Source organism: Typha latifolia, chromosome 8, assembly GCF_019914945.1.
Source record: "Typha latifolia isolate L0001 chromosome 8, TyphaL0001v2, whole genome shotgun sequence".
Taxonomy (NCBI): domain Eukaryota; kingdom Viridiplantae; phylum Streptophyta; class Magnoliopsida; order Poales; family Typhaceae; genus Typha; species Typha latifolia.
Genome location: NC_133093.1, coordinates 2,294,939 through 2,315,426, shown reverse-complemented (window position 1 = coordinate 2,315,426; position 20,488 = coordinate 2,294,939). Strand labels below are relative to the sequence as shown.

The window sequence follows — 20,488 nt, the reverse complement described above, 5'->3', positions numbered from 1 at the left end:
CTTATCATTATAACACCTATTGTGACAATAGAACAGTAAGTTTGAATCATCCCAGAACAAAGAAAGTAGATACTTGCATGGGAGCACTTACACCAACATTGGTTGACAGAGCTTGATTCCTCATAGGACACTCAAGGTTGTCCTTGAAATGCAAGATGTATACTGAATCCTGCCAGAGGAATGTTGCACAATCTATTATAGTTTATCACACCCAGTTTCCTAGAATCGATGCATCTACTTCTCACAGTACTTAACAGAACAAACTCAACAACTTCTTGAGATGGTATGTTTTTATTTTCGGCCCATACATGAGAAAAGTATGATGCAGACTGTTTTTCCGCTTTTCAGTACATCCTGATACAGCCTCCAACATTTAAAAGCTTTTCAATTCAATACATCCTGATACAGCCCCCAAACATTTATAAGCTTTCAGAATGTGGCAACAAAGATATCGCAGTTCTGGGAATGATGATGCTTTTTCAGTCTCCTTCGACGAGCATTGCTTGCCCTATCAGCGTGGCAAATCATTTTGATCAGTTGACAAGAATAAAAATATTTTGAGATAGATAAATAGACATTGCATGATTTTTTTTCCCAATGCCAGAATCTGAGTAAATTTGATATCGATATTGTGATGGAGGGTTATTTACTTATTCTGTTATTATGCCTGAGATATAATGTCAGTACTAATCAGACAGAAGATTAAGAGAAAGCAACTTGTTTTCAGTAAATTTCAGGTTTCAGTGAAACTTTATTTTCATAAACCCGGCAACCAAAAAGCCACTGAGATGTTGTAGTAGATATAGATTGCTTAAAATCAGTCAAAAAGTTAAAATATTTTTCTACCGGAGTCTGTTAAACTCACCAGTATTGGTTGTGAAATACAACAAGATCAGTTGGCACAGGCTTCCCATCATCATTTCTATTCCATCTGTAGAAAGCATGAGTTCTGTTTTTCAATTCTAATGTAGAATGTCCATAACTGGCCTCTCTAAATGCAGAGTAGTCTGGTTGCGGGTCAGAGAACCTATCAATTAGGATGAAAAGAATGTGATTATCATGCAGGTATAGAATTAACTGAGAAACATTGAAAGGTTTTCTTCTGCAAACTTCCTTTACCACAAAGCAAGACCTTCTTGATTGCCTCCATCACCAACGGTTACATAAATAGGAGCAGATTTATCAGGTACAGGATAACGGTTACCAGATGTTATATTGTAGTTGATGTTGGAGATTCGATACTGTAGAAGAATAGAAATCTCAATTAGATGAAAAATGTTAATCAATTATTTAAAGGAGATACTATTTAATCTCCCAAACTAAAGAATATGTAGTATAATTGAAAAGAGCATAAGATGCATCTTTTTAGTGGAAAGTAAAATTAGCATATCTAATTAAAGATATAGTTGAGGAAATCACCGATCTCTCATAGGCATGGACATGGCCTGCAAAGATGATGTCAACTTTATACTGTACAAACCAACTCTCAAAAGCAGCTCGCATGCTTTCACCCTCCATATAGTGTGCTTCATTGCTGTTGTAAAGTGGTGCATGCATCAGCACGATTAGCCATGGTGTCTTCTCCCTGTCCACTCGTTGCAGTTCCCTCAGAAGCCAATGCCATTGAGGAGTGTATTTAACTAATTCCAAGTTACTTGCCACATTCAGTGCATGGATGAAGAAAGTTCGGAGAAAAACAACTTGAAAGAAATCATATGATGACAGCATGATGTAAGAGAATGCACGAATAAAATCATGTAGTAGTAATCTTTTAGCGTCTCCAGGTGCACCAAGCTCCCACTAATGTAGGGTCTGGCAAAGGAAGAATATATGCAATCTTGCCTCTATTACTCGAGAGACTGGTTACACAGCTTGAGACATTACCACTTGACAGACTGAAACAGAAAAAGAACTAAATATGATCTCAACTAGCATACGAAGCTCTTCGACCATATATAGCACTAGCAGACCACTCCGTAAAAGATCAGCACAGTTACAAGGCAAGAAGATTCCCAAGTTTATCCTCCCAGGGCACTGACTTCCACAAGCTAACTCCTGTTTGGGCTTGAATTTATCTAAAACCAAAGATTTTTCCAGCTTCATTCTCTTCTAATTAAGCTTGAAAAGACCAGATTATCGAACTCAAGGGTTCAAGAAATACAAGAGAGCTAATAGCTGTTACTGTATTACTAAACAAGATAAGCCCGACCTTGTTGATTTATTGCAGCCTGGTTGACTCCAAGAACTTTAATCTACAGATAATAAACAAATCTAAGCATAACCAAGGTGAAGATCAGAAAAATAAGGTGAACATTACCAAAAGGAGAATAACTTGAGAGCACAATGATATGGGCAGATGCGCGCCTCACTGCATACCACAGCGGAGAACTGCTCTTCGAAGCCAAATAAGGCATTGTGTATCTATGCAAATATGATTTGAAAGTAGAAACTTCTCCCTAACCTCATCATAAAAGCAAGGAAAGAAGTATTACAAGAGAAAGCAACAGGGAAGCTGCCTATAATGAAGAAATGATAGATAGATGGTCAGAAGAATTTAAAAATAGAACTACACTTAAATGGATGATAAGACAAATAATTTACGGCAATCGAGTTACTTTCTATATCAAAGAACACGATATAGACAATTGCCTAAATAATGGATTTATAGTTGTTAACTCACCAATTGCTCTAAAAGTTTAAGTTGTCAAAAAATGATGACTTTTATATTTTATATTTTAATATTCCTCACACTTCTTGGCTTGAAACATTTCAAGAGGCCTAAAAAAAGGCCTTACTTAAATGGGTGAAAATTTTACATTTTTTAAATAACATATGAGCCTAGCAAGATTTCAACTCAGAATATATATACTGATATTATATTAACTTATCAATTGCTCGAAAAACTTAAATCATTAGATAATAGTGGTTTTTACATTTATATTTTATATTTAAAAATCCTGTGGTTTTACTTTGAGGCTAAGACATTTTGATGGACTTGATTTAAAAAAGGTGAAAATATTAAATAAATAGACCTGACAGAATTTGAACTCAGGACCTTTGCTCTGATACTAATATATTATATTAACTCACCAACTACTCTAAAGGCTTAAGATTTTAGAGTGGTTGGTGAGCTAACAATGGTTTATAAGCATCCAAGCAAGTGTCCATCTTGAACGCCTATATTCTAGAATATTATGACCTATCAACATTTTGAACTAAATTTGAACATTAAACCAACATCTCAAACTCTTAGGTATTTTTCATAATTTGGCACAGCCCAACAAAAAGGTCATTCCATACATGGTAATTTTACATACCTAAGCAGCATTTTGATGCCAAGTGCAATAGGAATCCAATTTATTGTAGTGTCATAGCAGTTTAAAATTCTGACCAAATGGAAAATTAAGCCAAAGTTAAACCTCTAACAAGCAATACAACAACAAAATTTGCGCCTAAGTCATGATGGTTAATATAGCAAACAATTCAGATCATAGTTATTATAACCGAATTGGACTTGGATCAGTGAATTGACCACCAAGATAGTTTGATCTTGTTATCAAACTAGAAATGTAATTGACCAAACGCCGACAACTAGTGAAAAGTGAAACCTTTTATGTGAACAGACTGAGTTGCTTATTATTTTTTAATATTACCTAGTTGGTCCTTAATATTCAACTATTCTATTATTTAACTTAAGGGAGTTTAGTCCTAAATTAAAATAATTGTATTTTTCAAATAAAAAGTGTAATTAAGATAAGATTTTGTATAAGTCATATGATTTTATGTACTTAAAACTAAATATTAATTAAAATTGGCTAAATAATGGAAGAAATGCAACTGTATTGTAGTTATTGCTTTTATAGATGCTTTTTTTTGTTTTTAGAATTATATAGAACTATAAATATATTATTTAAATATTTAAAATAATCTTAAATAAACAAACGGTCTGACTTGGTGGCCCACTAGTTGACCCGACCTCTAATTGGGTCAATGTCCATACTGATTATGACAATCAAATGCTCTTGTTGTCATCTAGAATAGAAAATATCTGGTTAAGTCTGTCTCACATAAGTAAACTAAGGAAATGATAAGCATAGACTTGAGATTAAGCATATGGAACAAAAATTACCAAATCAGGTCTGTACTCTATTTCATGATTTCCAGCAGTCCAAATCCATGGCTGATATGCAGCACTACATTCAACAAACCGACCCCATGTATCCCAGCGAATGCCATCATTATGTTCATATCTATCAGCATAAGAGAGGTCCCCAACAAATAAAACAGTTTGTGCCCCTGTTTGCATGTAATGCTGAAGAGTGGAAAGCGAATTATATGTTTGTCCCAAATCACCTAGGATTTAGGAAATCAGTTCAGTAACATATAGATAATCTTTAGAAAGCCAAAACAAGGTTAAAATGGTAAGCCTCATAATCATGTACAGAGAAAATAATACATGTTATTTTGATGGAAAATAATTATACATTCAAGAAAATATTCATAATGATATATTCAAATTCATACTTAACGTCCAACTGTTCCAAGCCGATCATAAAAACTAGGGATAGTTCTTGATATATTTTGTTTCCATGCGCTACATTGACAAGTACTATATCACAAAGTTCACTAGAGATAATTTGATGCATGGACAAGAGAAATATGACGATTTGTGGTTCTTGGGCATTCCAACTTTAGGCCATTAGATACTATCAGTTTTGGTGTAAGAATTGGAATATTTTCTTTAGAAGTATATCAACAACCTGGAAATAATAGGATATACCAGTAGTGCTTCGAAAAGAAAAGGATGTAAAAGAGAAGAATGCTGCATTGCTGAACACAATCAATATACTATTACATCATTGTAATAACTTATACTCGAAAATCTTTTTCTTTAATAAAATTACAATACTCCAAATCCTAACCTCTTTATGAGGTTCTATCTTTTAATCACTAATTCCATTTCAGGGCAATGTTTGAAAATGTGGGCATGCCATACACTCAAGGAACTGCATAGCATATATATCAATATATGGAATGCAGGTGCATATTTGTGCAATATTTAATAACACTATAAATATGTGAATACAAGTGGGAAACAAAAAGAATCAAAATTTCCGAAACAGAAATTTTAAAGATAGGACCCTATCCCTATACAAGAACTTGTTGTGGAAGTTATCATTGAAAAAATAATGTCCTAAGGCTCCAATAAGTCATATGTGATTCCTATGCAGATTCACCCTATGAGAGGCAGCAAAAAGCATATGCGGTCGCATGAACTGCCTTTGGAACATTGCTTGATGTTAGTAGAAGTCATATCCTCACATATAAAAGTGACTTTTGATTGGTCATTCTCCATTTAACTCCTCTTTACCACTCTTCACACTTAACTAGAGTATGCTCCTCCAAAAATGGCCATTTGACTACATATCAACATGGCAAACCATCAAAAGGAGTCATCATAGGTTTCTCAATGTTATCTCAAGTTTCATAAAATTAATCTTTCTAGCCACAATCAATTGATATTATAATACTTTATGTAACTTATATCAACAATCCTTCAGCTAGTAGTTTCCGAAGAGGACCTTGTGTCATTGCCAATGGGTCCGGCAAGCTTCGCATCGTGGACCTCATGCTGTTAGTTTCGCATAATGAGACTTAAGCATATCATTAGTTTGTTACTCACATTATCACTACTTGTGATTTATTATTCACGTTATGAGTATGGTTATTATTATTAATTGTTAAGCTTTGGTTTTTATATTATGTTGCATGAATTTTGGTTTTATTAGCTTTTGGGTGGATTCAACCTACTAAGCTATAGTTGTTAGCTCATAAATCCCTATTAACATTTTAGATATTAGTTGGCATGGTGAATGAGCATGGTACACCGGGGACTCTATTTCCACTTAAGATTTAGTCTTCTATCTTCGATTGCATTAGTTATTTCTAAAACTATTTGATCTACCTTCAGTTGTGTTAGTTATTTCTATTTCTATTTGGAAAGGTATTTGTTGCTTTACTTTTTACTTTTTAGTTGAGAGATATTGGTTTTATAACTTATGTATCTTTATTTCTTTGCGAGTTTTTGAATTGGAGTCAAGAAATTTGAGTTCCTTATTATTGTGGATTTAGATAGTTATTATTAAGACTTCGTGTATCTCAAGCTTTACTGGAATACACGACCGGTAATAATTTCAAATTCTGGTCAATACAACAAATACAAGGGGTTGGCCATAATAAAAAGGGTTTTAACTCTAAACTGTAACTTCATAACCTAGTGTAAAATTTAAGAGTAAAGCGTCTTAATTCAATAGTAAAGAGGTCTTAATTCAAGTATAAACCTTCAGGATTCAGATGTTACCTACAAGGTTTAAAAGTCAACGCATAAAACATCACAAGTTTGGCAACTGACAACCCATTTCTAACATATCAAACTCCAAAAATATACAAATATTAATAGTGGGAGCCACATAATACCATGGTTTCCAGTTTCGGCCGATCCCACTCGGTCCTAATCGAAACCAGTCGATTTGCTGGTTTCGGCTAGGGTTTCGGGAGTTTCGGCCGAAACGGGTGGGAATGGGTCGAATCCGACGCGGATCCGACCCGGGGGATATCAATAATTGATGTCCCCACCCCTCACCTGCCTCTCTCCCTTTTCTCTCTCTCTATTCTTTTTTTCTCTCTTTCTCTCCTTTCTTTCTTTCTCTCCTTTCTTTCTTTCTCTCTTTCTCACGGGTCTCTTACTCTTTCTCACCGGCGACTGAGTAGTGAGTAGTGAGTAGATCTCCGGTGACCTCGACCTCCGGCGACGTTCTCCGACGACCTTGGGTAAGTTTTTTTTTCAATTTTTTTTTTCATTGTGCAGCAGCAACACAACCTGCAACAGGTGCTGCTGCGCACCTGCTGCAGCTGCTGCTGCTTCTCAGCACAGCAACAGCAACTTCTCTGCTGCTGCAGCACCTGGTGCTGCGTATGCAGTTATGCCTCATAAATTTTAAATTATTTTATATTTTATTTTGATTTTTGTTTATATTTTTTAGTTGCAGAGTTAAAATATCGACATTGAATGGCAACATTGCAGCACTATTGGGTAAGATAAAAGACGTGTTAAATGCAACTGGTGTGAAAAGGAAATGAGTGGTGGTGTCAGCCGTTTGAAAAAATATTTAGCTGGAAGACAAGGAAATGTAGCAGCTTGCACTCGAGTGTTCTTGAAAGTTAGAAAGCAGATGTTGGCTCATTTAATTGGCAAAAAGAAGGATAAACAATCTGCACAACAAAGAGAGTCAATGATTCGTGAAGAATTGATGCATAATCCTATACACATTGATGATGATAGCAGTGAGCAAAATGAGGAGAATGAGGAGGAGAGACAGATGAGGAAGGCAATGAAAGAGAGCAGAAATATGCATAGAGAAGAGGAAGAGATGAGAAGAAGCACTGGTGAAAACTTTCAGAGATCTAGATAAGTTAATATACGAGGAAAGAGAGAATATGGGAGCAGCAGTTCTACCCATAGGACTCCTGGTGTTACAGCAGGTCAGAGGTTAACAAATTTTATATATAACCATAGTTTGGTTCTTAATTTACTCAGGCAGATGACTGGTGGTAGGGAGATCATCAGACCCGGGGTCACTAGATTTGCCACTCACTTTTTAGCCTTTGAGAGCATCATGCGCTACAAGGATGATATTATGCGAATGTTTATGTCAGAACCAGAAACAAACAAAAAAAAAAAAAAATTTAGGGGTGAAAGAGGAGGGTGCACGTGCTCTACACGTGCAGCCCCTCCCCTCTCCCTCTCCAGCACGCGACGAGGTGCAGATAAGGGGGGATTTCATCTAATCTGAATCGGATTAGATTTAATCCTCTTTTAATCTATAAATTAAACCCTAATCCTCTCTCTCTCCTCAACCCCCTCCCTACATCCTTCTTCTCTCCCACTGTTTTCTTTCTTTTCTCACCGTCGGAGTCGTCGCTATGGGATCAGATCGCCGGAGCATCGCCGGAGGAAATTGGGACCACCACACTCCTCCCCAGTAAGCCCTCTCTCATCCCTCTAGTTTAATTTAAATTTAAAAGGGTAAATCGAAAATACCTAAAATTGGGATTCTCGGCTTCTTCGGCAAATCAGGCCGGCCGGCGGCTTCGGGTCGCAACGGCATCGTCATCGGAAGCTTCGCGCTCCAAGCCCGGTGTCGGCTATATCTTCTAGGGAGCCCTCGTGGCTCCAATCGACGTCGGCCTCGGCGTCGGCCATCGGTGAGTGGGTTCTCCTCCAGAGAGAGAGAGAGAGAGAGAGAGAGAGAGAGAGAGAGAGAGAGGGAGTCGGTCGTGACCCGCCGCCGGCGGAGTCACCGGCGACCACTCTCTCTAGCTTTCTCCCTTCCTCGTGTCGGACGCGAGAAGAGAGAAGGGATGGGTTGGGCTCGGGTTTAACCCGAGCCAACCCCTTTGCTTTTAAATTCGGATTGGGTTCGGGTTCGGGTTTAGATTTCGGATCCACAGACCCGACCCGAACCAATTAAATTGGATGGGCTGCGGGCTAAACCGCAGCCCAATCCATTTTCTTGGTTGGGCCCTGGCCCAGCCCGATTAGCCTTATTTTTTTTGGAATTGGCCGGGCCAGCAGTAGCCCAGCCCAATCCAATGGGTGGGTTAAACCCATTTTAGTTTTTCTTTTAGTTTTTTTTAAATTTTAGAAATATTGATATTATTCAAATTAAAAATTTGAATATTATTTATTATTTAAGGTGGTGATTTCTAGTACGTGAGCTAGAGATTTGAGATTTCGGTTGTCTTGTCTACACTCAGGTGAGTGGGTTCACTCACATGTTTATTTTATTGTATTTCGTATTTTTGTCAGACCATGTAAATTTTCTGTGCAAATTATTTATTTCACCCTTATGTGTAAAAATTAAATTGCTGCAAATTCTGTGTGCAAATCTATTTATTTCATCCATACGTGCGAAAATTCAATTGTTTTATTTTCTGTGTGCATTTAATTATTATATTCAGTGCATCACCATACTTCGTGCAAATATTTAAATTTGTGAAAAGAAAATTGAGATTAGTATTGATACGACTTCGAGAACAGTCCCGGTATAAATCGTTTGCGATTTTCCGTGGTGACTCAAGTCTATTTGGAAGTCCAGGGGAAAGTTCTAAATTAGATCACTGCGGTGACTTTCTTAGGTGACTCTGGCGGGGTTAGGGAACAGTCCTAGGATGAATGAGAAAAATTCTTAGGTGACTCTAACTTCTCTCAACGGTTAGAGAAAAAGACAGAGTGTGTTAATCACAGGATGATACCCTCTGATAACCCTAACCGGATCAGCTATGAAGAAAAGTCCCGAGCGTCATCTCGAGGTGACTTCTAGTTGATGTGGATCCACAGGGTTTAGACCCATTGAGACATATGACAGTATAGATATCAAAAGATGTTAATATGTTGAAAACGTGCAAGATTACAAGTTGTAACATCTCTCTCTATTGTTATCATTGTTATTGTTTAGAGAGCATGCCTATTGCATATTGTGATGGATATTGTTGCTTTTAGTTTAATTTATTTAGCATTAATATGAATTAAAATTTATTTGGTTAGTGAGCAGATTCCACTCACTGAGCTATAGTTGTTGGCTCATGGATTCTATTATTTTTGTATTTATTTCAGGTAATAGTCAGCGGGGCGACTGAGCGAGATGTACCCGGACTCCACCTCCATTTAGGATTCACCTATTTACTTTTCCGCTCTTTTGATTTTATACTTTAGATTAGACATTTTATTTCTTTAGTTTAGAGACTCGAAAACATTAACATTGTTTTATATTTTTATTGAAATTGGATATAAAATTTAATAAAGCACATTCTCATTTAAATTATTATATATTTTTTTTAGTATTAATAAGGCTTCGTGCATCTCAAGTATATTGAAATGCATGGCCAGTTATGATTCCTATTTTGGGTCGTGACAATTTACATCACAGGAGTGGTATATAAAAATTAAGAATATGAAACCTAAATATAAATCTTTAGGTAAAACTTTAAAAAATATGGCTCTTGAAAATATATTTTGGGATAATATTATAATTGCCACCGCAGTATTTGAGCCTCTTGTCAAAGTATTAAGACTTGTAGACAGTGATAACAAGTCTAAGATGGGTTTCTTATATGAGGCAATGGATATAGCTAAAGAATCAATAAAAGAAATGTGGGCCAAAGTTATAGGAAGTGGTGGAAGATGATTGATTATAGATGGAACAAACAACTACATAGAGATATAAACGCTGCTGGTAGGCATGCTTTTAAGTTTTAAGTTTTAATTTACTAATTTACTTTTATTTATGAATATTTAAAAATTTAAATGCTTATAAATTTTAAATTTCTACAGGGTATTTTCTTAATCTAAGATTTCAATTCTCTAAAAATGTCAATAATGATAGTAAAGTCTTGTTGGGGGTTAGAAAGATAATCAGCAAGCTTGAGCCCGATATTCATAAACAAATCATGTGCGATAAAAAAGTGAGTTATGATTCAATTAAATAATTTTATTATTATTTGTTTCAAGTTTTAACTTTCAATATAATCAATAAGCTAATAATATATTTCTGATTTCAGATGGAGAGATATAGATTGAGAGCTGGGCAATTCAGATATTGCTAAAGTTGTTGCAGCTATATCTCATAACACTCCAGCTGAATGGTGGTCTATGGATGGAAGGAGGCACCAAATTTGACGCCAATAGCAAAGAAGATTTTAAGTCAAACTGTGTCTTCATCACAGTGTGGAAGAAATTGGACTACTTTCTCCTTAATCCACACAAAAACACGCAACCGATTGACAATGGAAAGATTGGAGAAGTTAGTTTTTTGTTATTATAATATGAGATTGAGGGAGAGAAATTTAAGAAGAAAGGCAGAAAATGAACTTATTGATTTAAATCATGTTTTTGATGAAGAAGACCCCTTGACTCTATGGATCAGAGAAATAGAGGACAGGTTATTAGATGACAGAGATAACCCATGGTTAGATGAAATATTGGGAGAGACCACGACGAGGGTAGAGGCTGGTACGAGTCATTCAGCAGCGAAAAATAGTATACCTACTAGTACCAGTCATAGTCCTGATAATACATATGGTGGTGAGATCGTTCCATCTACATTTGTTGAGGAAAGTCAAGGAGGCATAAGGAGTGAAGACAGAGAAACTGAGGATATATATACATATCAGCGACGTCGTCATGAGATACATTTTGGTTCCTATGATTATGGTACATCGAGTATTTATTGTTTGGAGCCATTACAAGATTCATATGCTAGTTATTATCCTCAGTATCCTCAGTATTCTTAGGCACAAGATCCAAATGCTAGTTATTATCCTCTTCAAACCCAAGTCACACAACAAGATCCATACAATATGTCTAGTATGATGGAATCATTTTTTGGAGCATCAGGTCCCATACATCAATATTTACAAACTTATGGTAATTATGATGATGAAGACTATAGAAATTTACGAGAACTAGCTTGGTATTCATCAAAGTTTTAAATTTTGAGTAAGTTAATACATTTTTTAAGTTTTTAGACTTCATATGTGAGTAATTTTTGTTTTCTTACTTTTTGTCATTTTTTCTGCATTCTTTTGCATTTTTAAATAATATTTAAAATTTTATATAATTAAAAAATAGTCCGATCCGATACGAACGGCCGATACAGCCGATACCGATCCCAATCCCAATACTGGGAACCTTGCCTAATACCTAGGGATAGGGCTTCAAAATTATTGTATTTTATAAATAGGTCTTACCTAATGGCTAAAGTTTTTAATTTACAAACATGCTGGTGTTTGAATTCATGAGGCACCAACTGATGAGCTTTAGAAAGAAAATAGCATAAGAACCCTTACCCTAGGGTAGGGATTCTATGTGGGCCAATCCATTAGGTTGGTTTGAGGGTGCCATTAGATGCGTGTCAACATATTAATCATGCCCATTTAATAATTCCGATTGCGCCCTTAGTCGAATACAAGGGGGTGTAGGATTAGAACAAGTATAATCAAGGGCATCAAATGTGCATAATCAATGCGTTGAGGTGCATCCAACGAATAGGTCAGAGCCAACCTACATAGGATCGGCCAACACTAAATCCCAATCCCTTACCCTAATCATCAAAGAGATTTACTTCTAAAAGTCAAGCTCTTGATGTTAAAGGACACTAGGCAAGACAAAGATCAATTAGATCAGCTTTATACATGCAAAGGAAAGTTATTGATTCTTTGGAAGAAAAATTATGTAGCTCTAGTTTTATGTTAATAAATAACTTATAGGATACAGTTTACAAAAGGGTGTCTTGAATTCTTGATAGGAAAAACAGCAACGTCAACACTATATTGGCATCCTTTGAAAAATTATAACCTACTGCATGAAAGAAATTATAGATGTGAAATTGATCAACCATCATGATATTTATTAGCCTGTCCAAATTTTAACACAAGAGAAACCTAACAGACAGGTTCAGTGCACCTATACTGTGGATTTTCCACAAACAGTTTTGTGCAGTAACATAAAGCATAAAAAAAAACTGTATTATTGTGAAATTTGAAACATCATAGATCACCAAATATCAAAAGCTCTCATTCAAATTTGTGAAAACTAAAAGCAGGATAAGCCATAAGCAACGATAAGGGAAAGAAATAGTTTACAAACCTATAATTCCAAAAGTGTAAGGAGCATCTGGATCAATATCTGGTGGTGTCTGGAACCAAAATTCACGTGCTGAATCGCCCTTTCCGATCTTGTAATAATATTTGGTGTTGTACTAAACACATGAAAAATAAAAATAAGATTCAGGAATGGTTGGATAGTTTGGATAGTGGTTCATTCGAGTACAAGAAAGAGTCACACGAGAAGAGATGATAGCTGCAGAGTGCAAGATCTTCATCAAATGGATTTCTTTACAGTAGAAAATAAATTGCAATACATAACAAGTAATTTTAAAACACCCCTTTTATTGTTCTTAAGCATGGTGGATCTAGCAAATCTGCCCTATCCATTTTTCACCTGTAATACAGTAAGAATTAAAACTAATTTTGTCTGAGTTAATTTTCTATGACAAAAGCTCATATTCATTAACATGTGGCGCAATTCACTTCATATTCCAAATATGCATACAACTTGCTACATGCGATGCCATAATTTTATGAGCCTGTGGCTATTCAGCAGCTGGACTAGAGGCCAACCGTTCTTGTTAGATTAGGCACCTAGGCAATTACCGAGGGTCACTATCCATCCACCGACAGTGCAGCAGAGAAAAATCTCCTATTTTGAAAGAGCACCACAAAGGCTCGAACTAGGGGCCCAACATTTCGAGGGTCCCACATTGCAAGGGCCCCTAATCATCTAATACATATGCTAGACACTACTACATGTAACTATATAAGAAGTCACCAAGTTTCTCTATTTAAACTTAAAAGCACTCCTAAATTGCTTTTAGCATTATTAGAAAAGGAAACTCAAACAAACATTACATAAGATGTCACCTGTTCCAATGAATGTGCAAGTTGTGAGTAACAATTATGTGGCATCGTTACTTCAATTTCTCAAATAAATAACTTTATACTCTGTTATTATGAACAAGAGAAAATAATTAATATTATATTAATAGCTTAACCTTAAACTTATGTTGGCCCCTCTACTGACAGGGAAATACAATAACCAAGAATTTTGAGACATGTAAAGTTTCTTTAGTAGAAAAAAGTATAGTTAACCTTTCATATCATATAATCAAACAAAACTATACATAAGTGCTCATACATTGAAGTATTGAACTATTGAGTTGAGTATATCCAATCATAATTTATATCAACTTGCAAGTACATCAATCACAACAAAAGGGATACAGGATTATCCAGAAAAAATATATATATATCCATCTCAGAGATTGAATAATATCTATGTATCTTCAACACATAATGACATGAATTGGTAATTGAAAGTATAGCATGAGACCAAAAAAGAATATAATATGATATGCACACTCAATGCATCTACCATGACAATCATATAAAATGAAGTTTGGATAGCTCGTCATTTTAACATTCTACTGTTAGCCACATATATGAGGCTTATATAGTGAATTTATAAACCAACCCTCCTTTAAAGGCAGAAATTGGTTGACAATTTATGTCACGCCCCGATCCGGGAACATGATGGCCGTGAATCTCTAGGATAAAACTCAGAGAAAACACGAAAGCCCAAATAGTAATCAAATCCTAAAATAGATTGACACAGCGAAAACGGTACTCAGTCTTCAAAGTCCTCACTAAGTGGCTTCTTAAATTCCTGCAAAATAATAAGTCCTCATGAGCAAGTAACTCACTCTACTAATAATATGTCTAATGACTTTTCTAGATAGTCGATCCGTCTAAGGTCACAGTAGATACTCTGCAGTGCCCTACTGGCTTTTCTACTAGCCGTTGAGTAAGATTAGAGTCACCGGGACGAAAATCCAAGAATCTTTTCCCTAATCCCGCCAGAGTCACTTGGTAGCACGTCGCAACGTTACATTCCAAGAATCTTTTCCCTGTACTTATCTTCTTGAAAACAAATTGGGTTCCAGATCTCACTTTTATCAGTATTCAACTATACTGATTCATTCTAAATCTCAAGTATCAAATTCCTCGATCACCAAAATTCTCAATTCTTCAAATATAATATATTTACCATATACGAGATCTTTTTTTCTTACTTAAATTTTTTCTCTTAGTACTTGAAGAAGTGTGATAAATCTATATTATTTCGACCTTTTCGGGTCATTGAAATAGTGTATTTGGTTAATAATTGATTTTGTTCTGGAATTGGAAATCTATTATTATTAAACTTCTTTTGGGGATTTGTAGTTTATTTGTTCGAGACAATTAATCATGCATGATTAATCGTCTCAAACAATGTATCGAAGATGTATAAATAACGAATAATCCATAAATTCAAATACTATTATTTCCTCTAATATATATATAATATAAATCATTCTCAATAAGTCGGAAAACATAAATAAATAATAATCTAATATTTAATCTTGCAAACTTTCACGTTTCAAAAATAATATTTTATTTTTTAACCATATTCTAAAAATAAAGATCTCTTATATTTTATTTATAGAAAATAAAATATATTAGCATAAAGATCTCCTCTATTATTTTCTGAAAATAAAATATAATAATAATTTTTTTTTACAAATCCGAAATTCCTTTAAATTGAAGTAATTCTAATTTATATCTTATTTTCTAGAAATAAAATAATATTAATTATTTTCAGGAATCCGAAATCCATATAAATTAAAATATTCTTAATTTATATCTTATTTTCTACAATAGAAATAGATATTAATTATTTTCAGAAATCTAAAATTCATTTAAATTGAAATATTCCTAATTTATTTCTTATTTTCTACAATAAAAATAAATACTTTGAAATCTAAAAAATAATAAACAATAAAATCCCTTTTTTTCTATGAATGATAAATATGAATTTGCTATAAAATACAAAATCTTAATATTTCTAATTCTTTATTGAAAATCTTTAAAACAACGAATTTTTTAACTTCTCACATAATTGAGATCATCGTATTGTAAAGTTTCTTATCTTATAAAATTAAACAGGATAAAAATAAACATAAAGATATTTATAATTCATCAATTCTATTTTTATATAATAAAAATTTAAGAAAATATGAATGGGAACTTGCCTTGAACACTCAATCCAAAATAATTTGATTTTCATTAATCTGCACGAATTCCAAAGCGCTCCAAGATTGACTTCTCTTTCCTTTTCTTCTCTTTTCTTTTTGTTTTCTTCTCTAACCTCCCTAAAGAATATTTTTTTTTCGGTATTGTATCGCCTAATATCTCTCCTAAAAAATCCCTCTAGGGTTTTCTTCTAGGCCCCCCTTTTATAATTGAAAAAAAATAATAAGAGTCCTATTAGAATATGGATTCTAATATCTTAAAGATATATCTGTAAATTTAATTTAATTTAATAAAAATCTTAAAATATAAAGATAAAGTAAAATTCCTCATTATCTAAACTATATATATTTCTATTTATTTTATTTATTTATGTTTTAAAATTCTGGGTTGTTACAATTTGCCACTGAGCATATATACAACAGTCTATTCATCCAGAAGCCTGATAAAATTTGAACAAAATTCAAAGATGAAAGAGGCATTAGGAATTTAGTGCTTAATCTATCTGCTGTATAGCAAAAATCTCTACTAATAAGATATTCATAGTTAAGTCATGATGTGTTAAGATGAAAGAACGAATTTAATGATTTCAAAAAACTAAACAATTATAATATCAAGTGATCAGATATCATGGAATAGCATGTTCAATTGTCAGTTATATGAAATATAAATAAGAAAGCAAAAGATTATAAAACACAGGGCACAGCAAATGGCACATTAAGTTTTATGCTATAATTTGAGAAGTTCCTGAAACTCTATTTCAGTACATCTAGAAGCAACCAGTAACCATTGGAAGAACAAATAGTTGGAAATTATCTCTCTTCAAATATGCAAGAAAAAAGTGTAATGTAAGTAATTACCTCGAGCCCATCAACAAGACAATGGTGTATGTATCCAGACTTATAGTCGTAAAATGTATAGTTGGTAAATTTCCCCTTAGCTGTGCGATCAAATTTTTTCTCTGTAGTGCCATATAAAACTTCGCTTGTCCCAGGTTCAGAGGTTGTAACCCATGAGATTATAACAGCTTTTCCATCATAATCACCTTGAGTAATATGGACCTAACCAAAAAATTAAACAAGAGAACGTTCAATACTTTATGGGTAAGGAAGGTCTTGGAAGACGATATTATTACCATATACTAACTAGTAATTATGTAGCAATTCATTATATATAATAATTTTATCATATCCAATGCCATAATTGATTTGTTTAATTAATGTTACCATTCTTTAACAGTTCTACTTCTTCCTCTTATAAATTGCCTTCTCTCATCTAGGCCATTATTACATCTACAGTTATATCATTTGCAGAGAATGGCATTTCGATGTTGCCTATTCATTAGAAGAGCTACCAAACCACCTAAGAAGTCCCAGGTGGTAAACCTTCAAAGGCTTGGTGCCTTGGTGGATAACTAGGGGACGTACCAAATTACCAGTGAGGCAGCTGCCTGGAATTGAAACAGTTCTGGATAGCCCTTTAGTAAGAAAGCTTACTGTCCATCTAAAATTTTCTTGCATAGATTGAGATATAACTTGGCACTATAGTTTATGGAAAAACTGTTGCAGACTAGAAAAGTATTGAGAAATATATCAACTTACTAAACAGTTATATACTTTACAATAGTGCATAGCTTTAGTTTGAACCAAAGGTTTTTAAGTGCCATGCGGGAATTTTATCCCATTATTATGCAGACCACATATATGAGTCAACATGTCATAGCATCCTGTTGCTACTCGACAACCAAGCATATGAGTTGCTTGCCACTCGTTGTGGAGATAGTAATACCACAAATTGTATTCAGACACAAGTTTTGGGGTCAGTATTAGAAATAACTATTAAATTTTCAGTCAAAAGAATATGAACATTGAAATTAACATATGGTGACAATAACAAAAGTAGAAACACAGACCATCCTTATAATCATATGAACATAAAAATCTTAAATCATAAATATATAAGAAGCCTATACCTTGGATTCTATGATTCTATGGGAACAAGTAACAAAAAATGGAACATAATTTATACAAAATTATAAATAGAAGTATTAAAAATTAAGAAATAGATTAAATTAATAAGTGAATTCACCTTTTCTGTGCTCAGATCATTGAAATTTTGTTTTATAAGAATCGCTACTTGGCATGGATTTATCTCTGTCTCACAAACTGATTTTAAAGAAAACCAAGGCATCTCATCACAAACTGTGACCTTTTTCTGTGCTGAGATGGTTAAAAAAAGAATTTTAGAGGAATTGTACTTGGCATGGATTTATGAATTTATGTTAGTCTCTCTCCCCAGTTAACCTCCCTCACACAATTAACTTTCAAAACCAAACCACAGGCCAAAGTCATAAAAGGTGACCAGAATAAGATCTCCAAGCCAGATGAAGAAGAGATACATAATCGACTTGAATTTGGTTTAGTATGTTGAACAGAGCATTAAGATAAAAGTTGATAAATGAAGAGTATATCTTTGAGGTATGCCCATGTAAATAATACATGCATATAAAGAAGTACCTGCTCGGGGGCATTATAGCCCTTCGGAACTATAAAGGCTTCATCCTCGTAAGGAATGTCACTAGATGGCCACTCAGAACGAATAAAAGAACTTGTGTGCCCAGAAATAGCAATTTCCACAATACATAGAACAAAAAGAGATAAGATGAACAGACTCTGAAGCCCCATAGGTTTCAGCATACGAACTGCAACTTTGGCCTGAAATACGCAGATGATTCACATTAGAATGAGAAGCCATCAACAGATCAAAGATACTATTCTATGTGCTTCATGAAAGTTGAAGTACTGGGATACGAACAATTATATGTGTTCCATTTTATTTTCTTTTTCTTTTTTCTTTTTTCTTTTTTCTTTTTTCTTGACAAAAAGGCTGACAGCCCAGTTTCAAAGCTTAATTGCCCCTAGATCCAACACACACACACACACACACACACACACACACACACGTACTTTTGGTGAAGGGATTCCATATCACCAAATCATTATTAGAAGATAAAAGCTTTAGAATAGTCCCTGTTATAAAGTTGCAAAGCAGCCCAAGACATTTTCCTCTCTAGGTTGTTGAGGACTTGAAGGCCAATCCACTCTTTTAAGAGAACTGGAACATCATCTTATCAACTAAATTAAAACATTTAATGTGCATATAATTATCACCATAGTTAACCCAGATTTCAAACCACAGAACTGGAATTCACTATCTTAAACTAAGACATATATCATAGGAGGCAGTTGGATATCATGAGACATGAGGACAGAGGCCAAACGAAATGTTAGCTGGAAACATCTAAAGGTATATGATGGCTACAGATTGAGATGAGTCATTCTCTGATCGTAGCAAGTAATTCATATTGATCTCGTAAATTAGAGCAAGATTCACAGAAAGTATCAGAGATGTGTTTAGTCTATTGGATGCGTATATTTGGAGAAGGGTTCTCTTCATAGAAAGAAGCCGCCCTCATTAAGCCTAAAAGAAATGTTACTGATTTTAAATCCAGGATATCTACAAGGACACTAATGTTCCTAGACAAAATTGGTTGCAATTTTTTTATAATTCGTCTTGAATCATCATGAATGCTTGAATATAGCTACAACTATCAGTAACCAAGAACACCCTATCCCTTATGGTTAAAGCTACATAAAAACTACATCCAAATGGCCCGGATGAACATATATAGACATACAATTCGATCTACACCTCAAATTCTGTGCAAACACTGATCAATGAGCTACATGCTACAACTATAAAAATTTCAATCTGAAGTAATCCCACAAAAGATTTGATAGCAGCCCACAGAACATCTGGATTAAGACAAAATTTCGGCAAACAAATTCCTCCTTCTTACGGGTTCTTGCGTGATCCATTTCCCTTGCAACCAAAACAATTCCTTAAGATCAAAGCCTCAACACCCACCAACCCATCAACCTTGCCATCAAAGCCAACCTATCTGTTCTCATCTAAAAACGCTTCAAACAAATAAAATTTGAAGGAATCGAAGAACAAGCAAATAAGTTTCTCTTCCAGCTTCATTCGAATCCTCAAAGTCGGAAAAAAGGATAAAACTTTCATAGGAAACCAAAAAACAAACAAAAAACCTTTTTTTATTGATTTCGCGACGGAAAAGAACACTTACGTCGTCGGATTTACCAAGAATCGCGATGCGATCGAGAAGAGAAGAGGCGTACTTTGGATGGGTTGGTTAGATATATATATATATATATATATATATATATATATATAATATCAATATATGGTCCTATGGAAGCACAGGTGGGGGAGTGGGACGAGGGCAGGGGCAGAATCGAAATATAATTAAAAAAAGGGCAAGGGGATATTCTGGGGCAAGAGGACCTCTTTGTGACAAAATTAATGGATGCTTTGGTACTAATATGTGAATGATCTTTGTTGGACTTATTAGTTTCTTTGGATAAGTACCAAAAAATTATATAAATTTTGGATTCAATGAATAGGTAACACAATAAAATCCAAATTTGGATCACATATATGTCACAATTTTTGTCCTAATGTTCCTAGGGAATTTCAAGAGATAAAATTATTATTTTAGGATATATTATTTGACTAATAGGTTAATTAAAGGATAATTATATTTTATCAGGGAAGGGTTGTCAAAAAAGCTCGCCAGGATCGTGAGATCGGCTCCAATAGATTTAATATATAATATGTAAGATGATATTATACATATAGATAAAAATAAATGTATAAATTTTAT

General features: G+C 34.3%; 1 protein-coding gene across 1 annotated transcript; it reads right to left on the bottom strand.

Annotated features, from left to right (window-relative positions):
- Positions 1 to 87: 87 nt before the first annotated feature.
- LOC140793851 (phosphoenolpyruvate phosphatase) lies at positions 88 to 19,988 on the bottom strand. Its single transcript, XM_073145597.1, has 10 exons — positions 19,892 to 19,988; positions 18,261 to 18,458; positions 16,605 to 16,805; positions 12,707 to 12,818; positions 4,130 to 4,353; positions 2,318 to 2,456; positions 1,420 to 1,640; positions 1,120 to 1,241; positions 866 to 1,027; positions 88 to 508 (listed from the first exon to the last, which is right to left on the bottom strand). Exons 2-10 carry the CDS (start codon positions 18,438 to 18,440, stop codon positions 430 to 432), a joined length of 1,440 nt encoding a protein of 479 aa, XP_073001698.1. The 5' UTR covers positions 18,441 to 18,458; positions 19,892 to 19,988; the 3' UTR covers positions 88 to 429.
- Positions 19,989 to 20,488: the final 500 nt, after the last annotated feature.

Bases quoted from the DNA above. Each gene is read 5' to 3' on its own strand.
- LOC140793851 (XM_073145597.1), bottom strand. From the start codon at position 18,440: ATGCTGAAACCTATGGGGCTTCAGAGTCTGTTCATCTTATCTCTTTTT. The intron at 4,354-12,706 runs GTTTGTAAACTA...CCTAAATCCTAG, and splicing joins TTACACTTTTGGAATTATAG to GTGATTTGGGACAAACATAT. The intron at 1,028-1,119 runs GTAAAGGAAGTT...CCTAATTGATAG, and splicing joins CAAGAAGGTCTTGCTTTGTG to GTTCTCTGACCCGCAACCAG.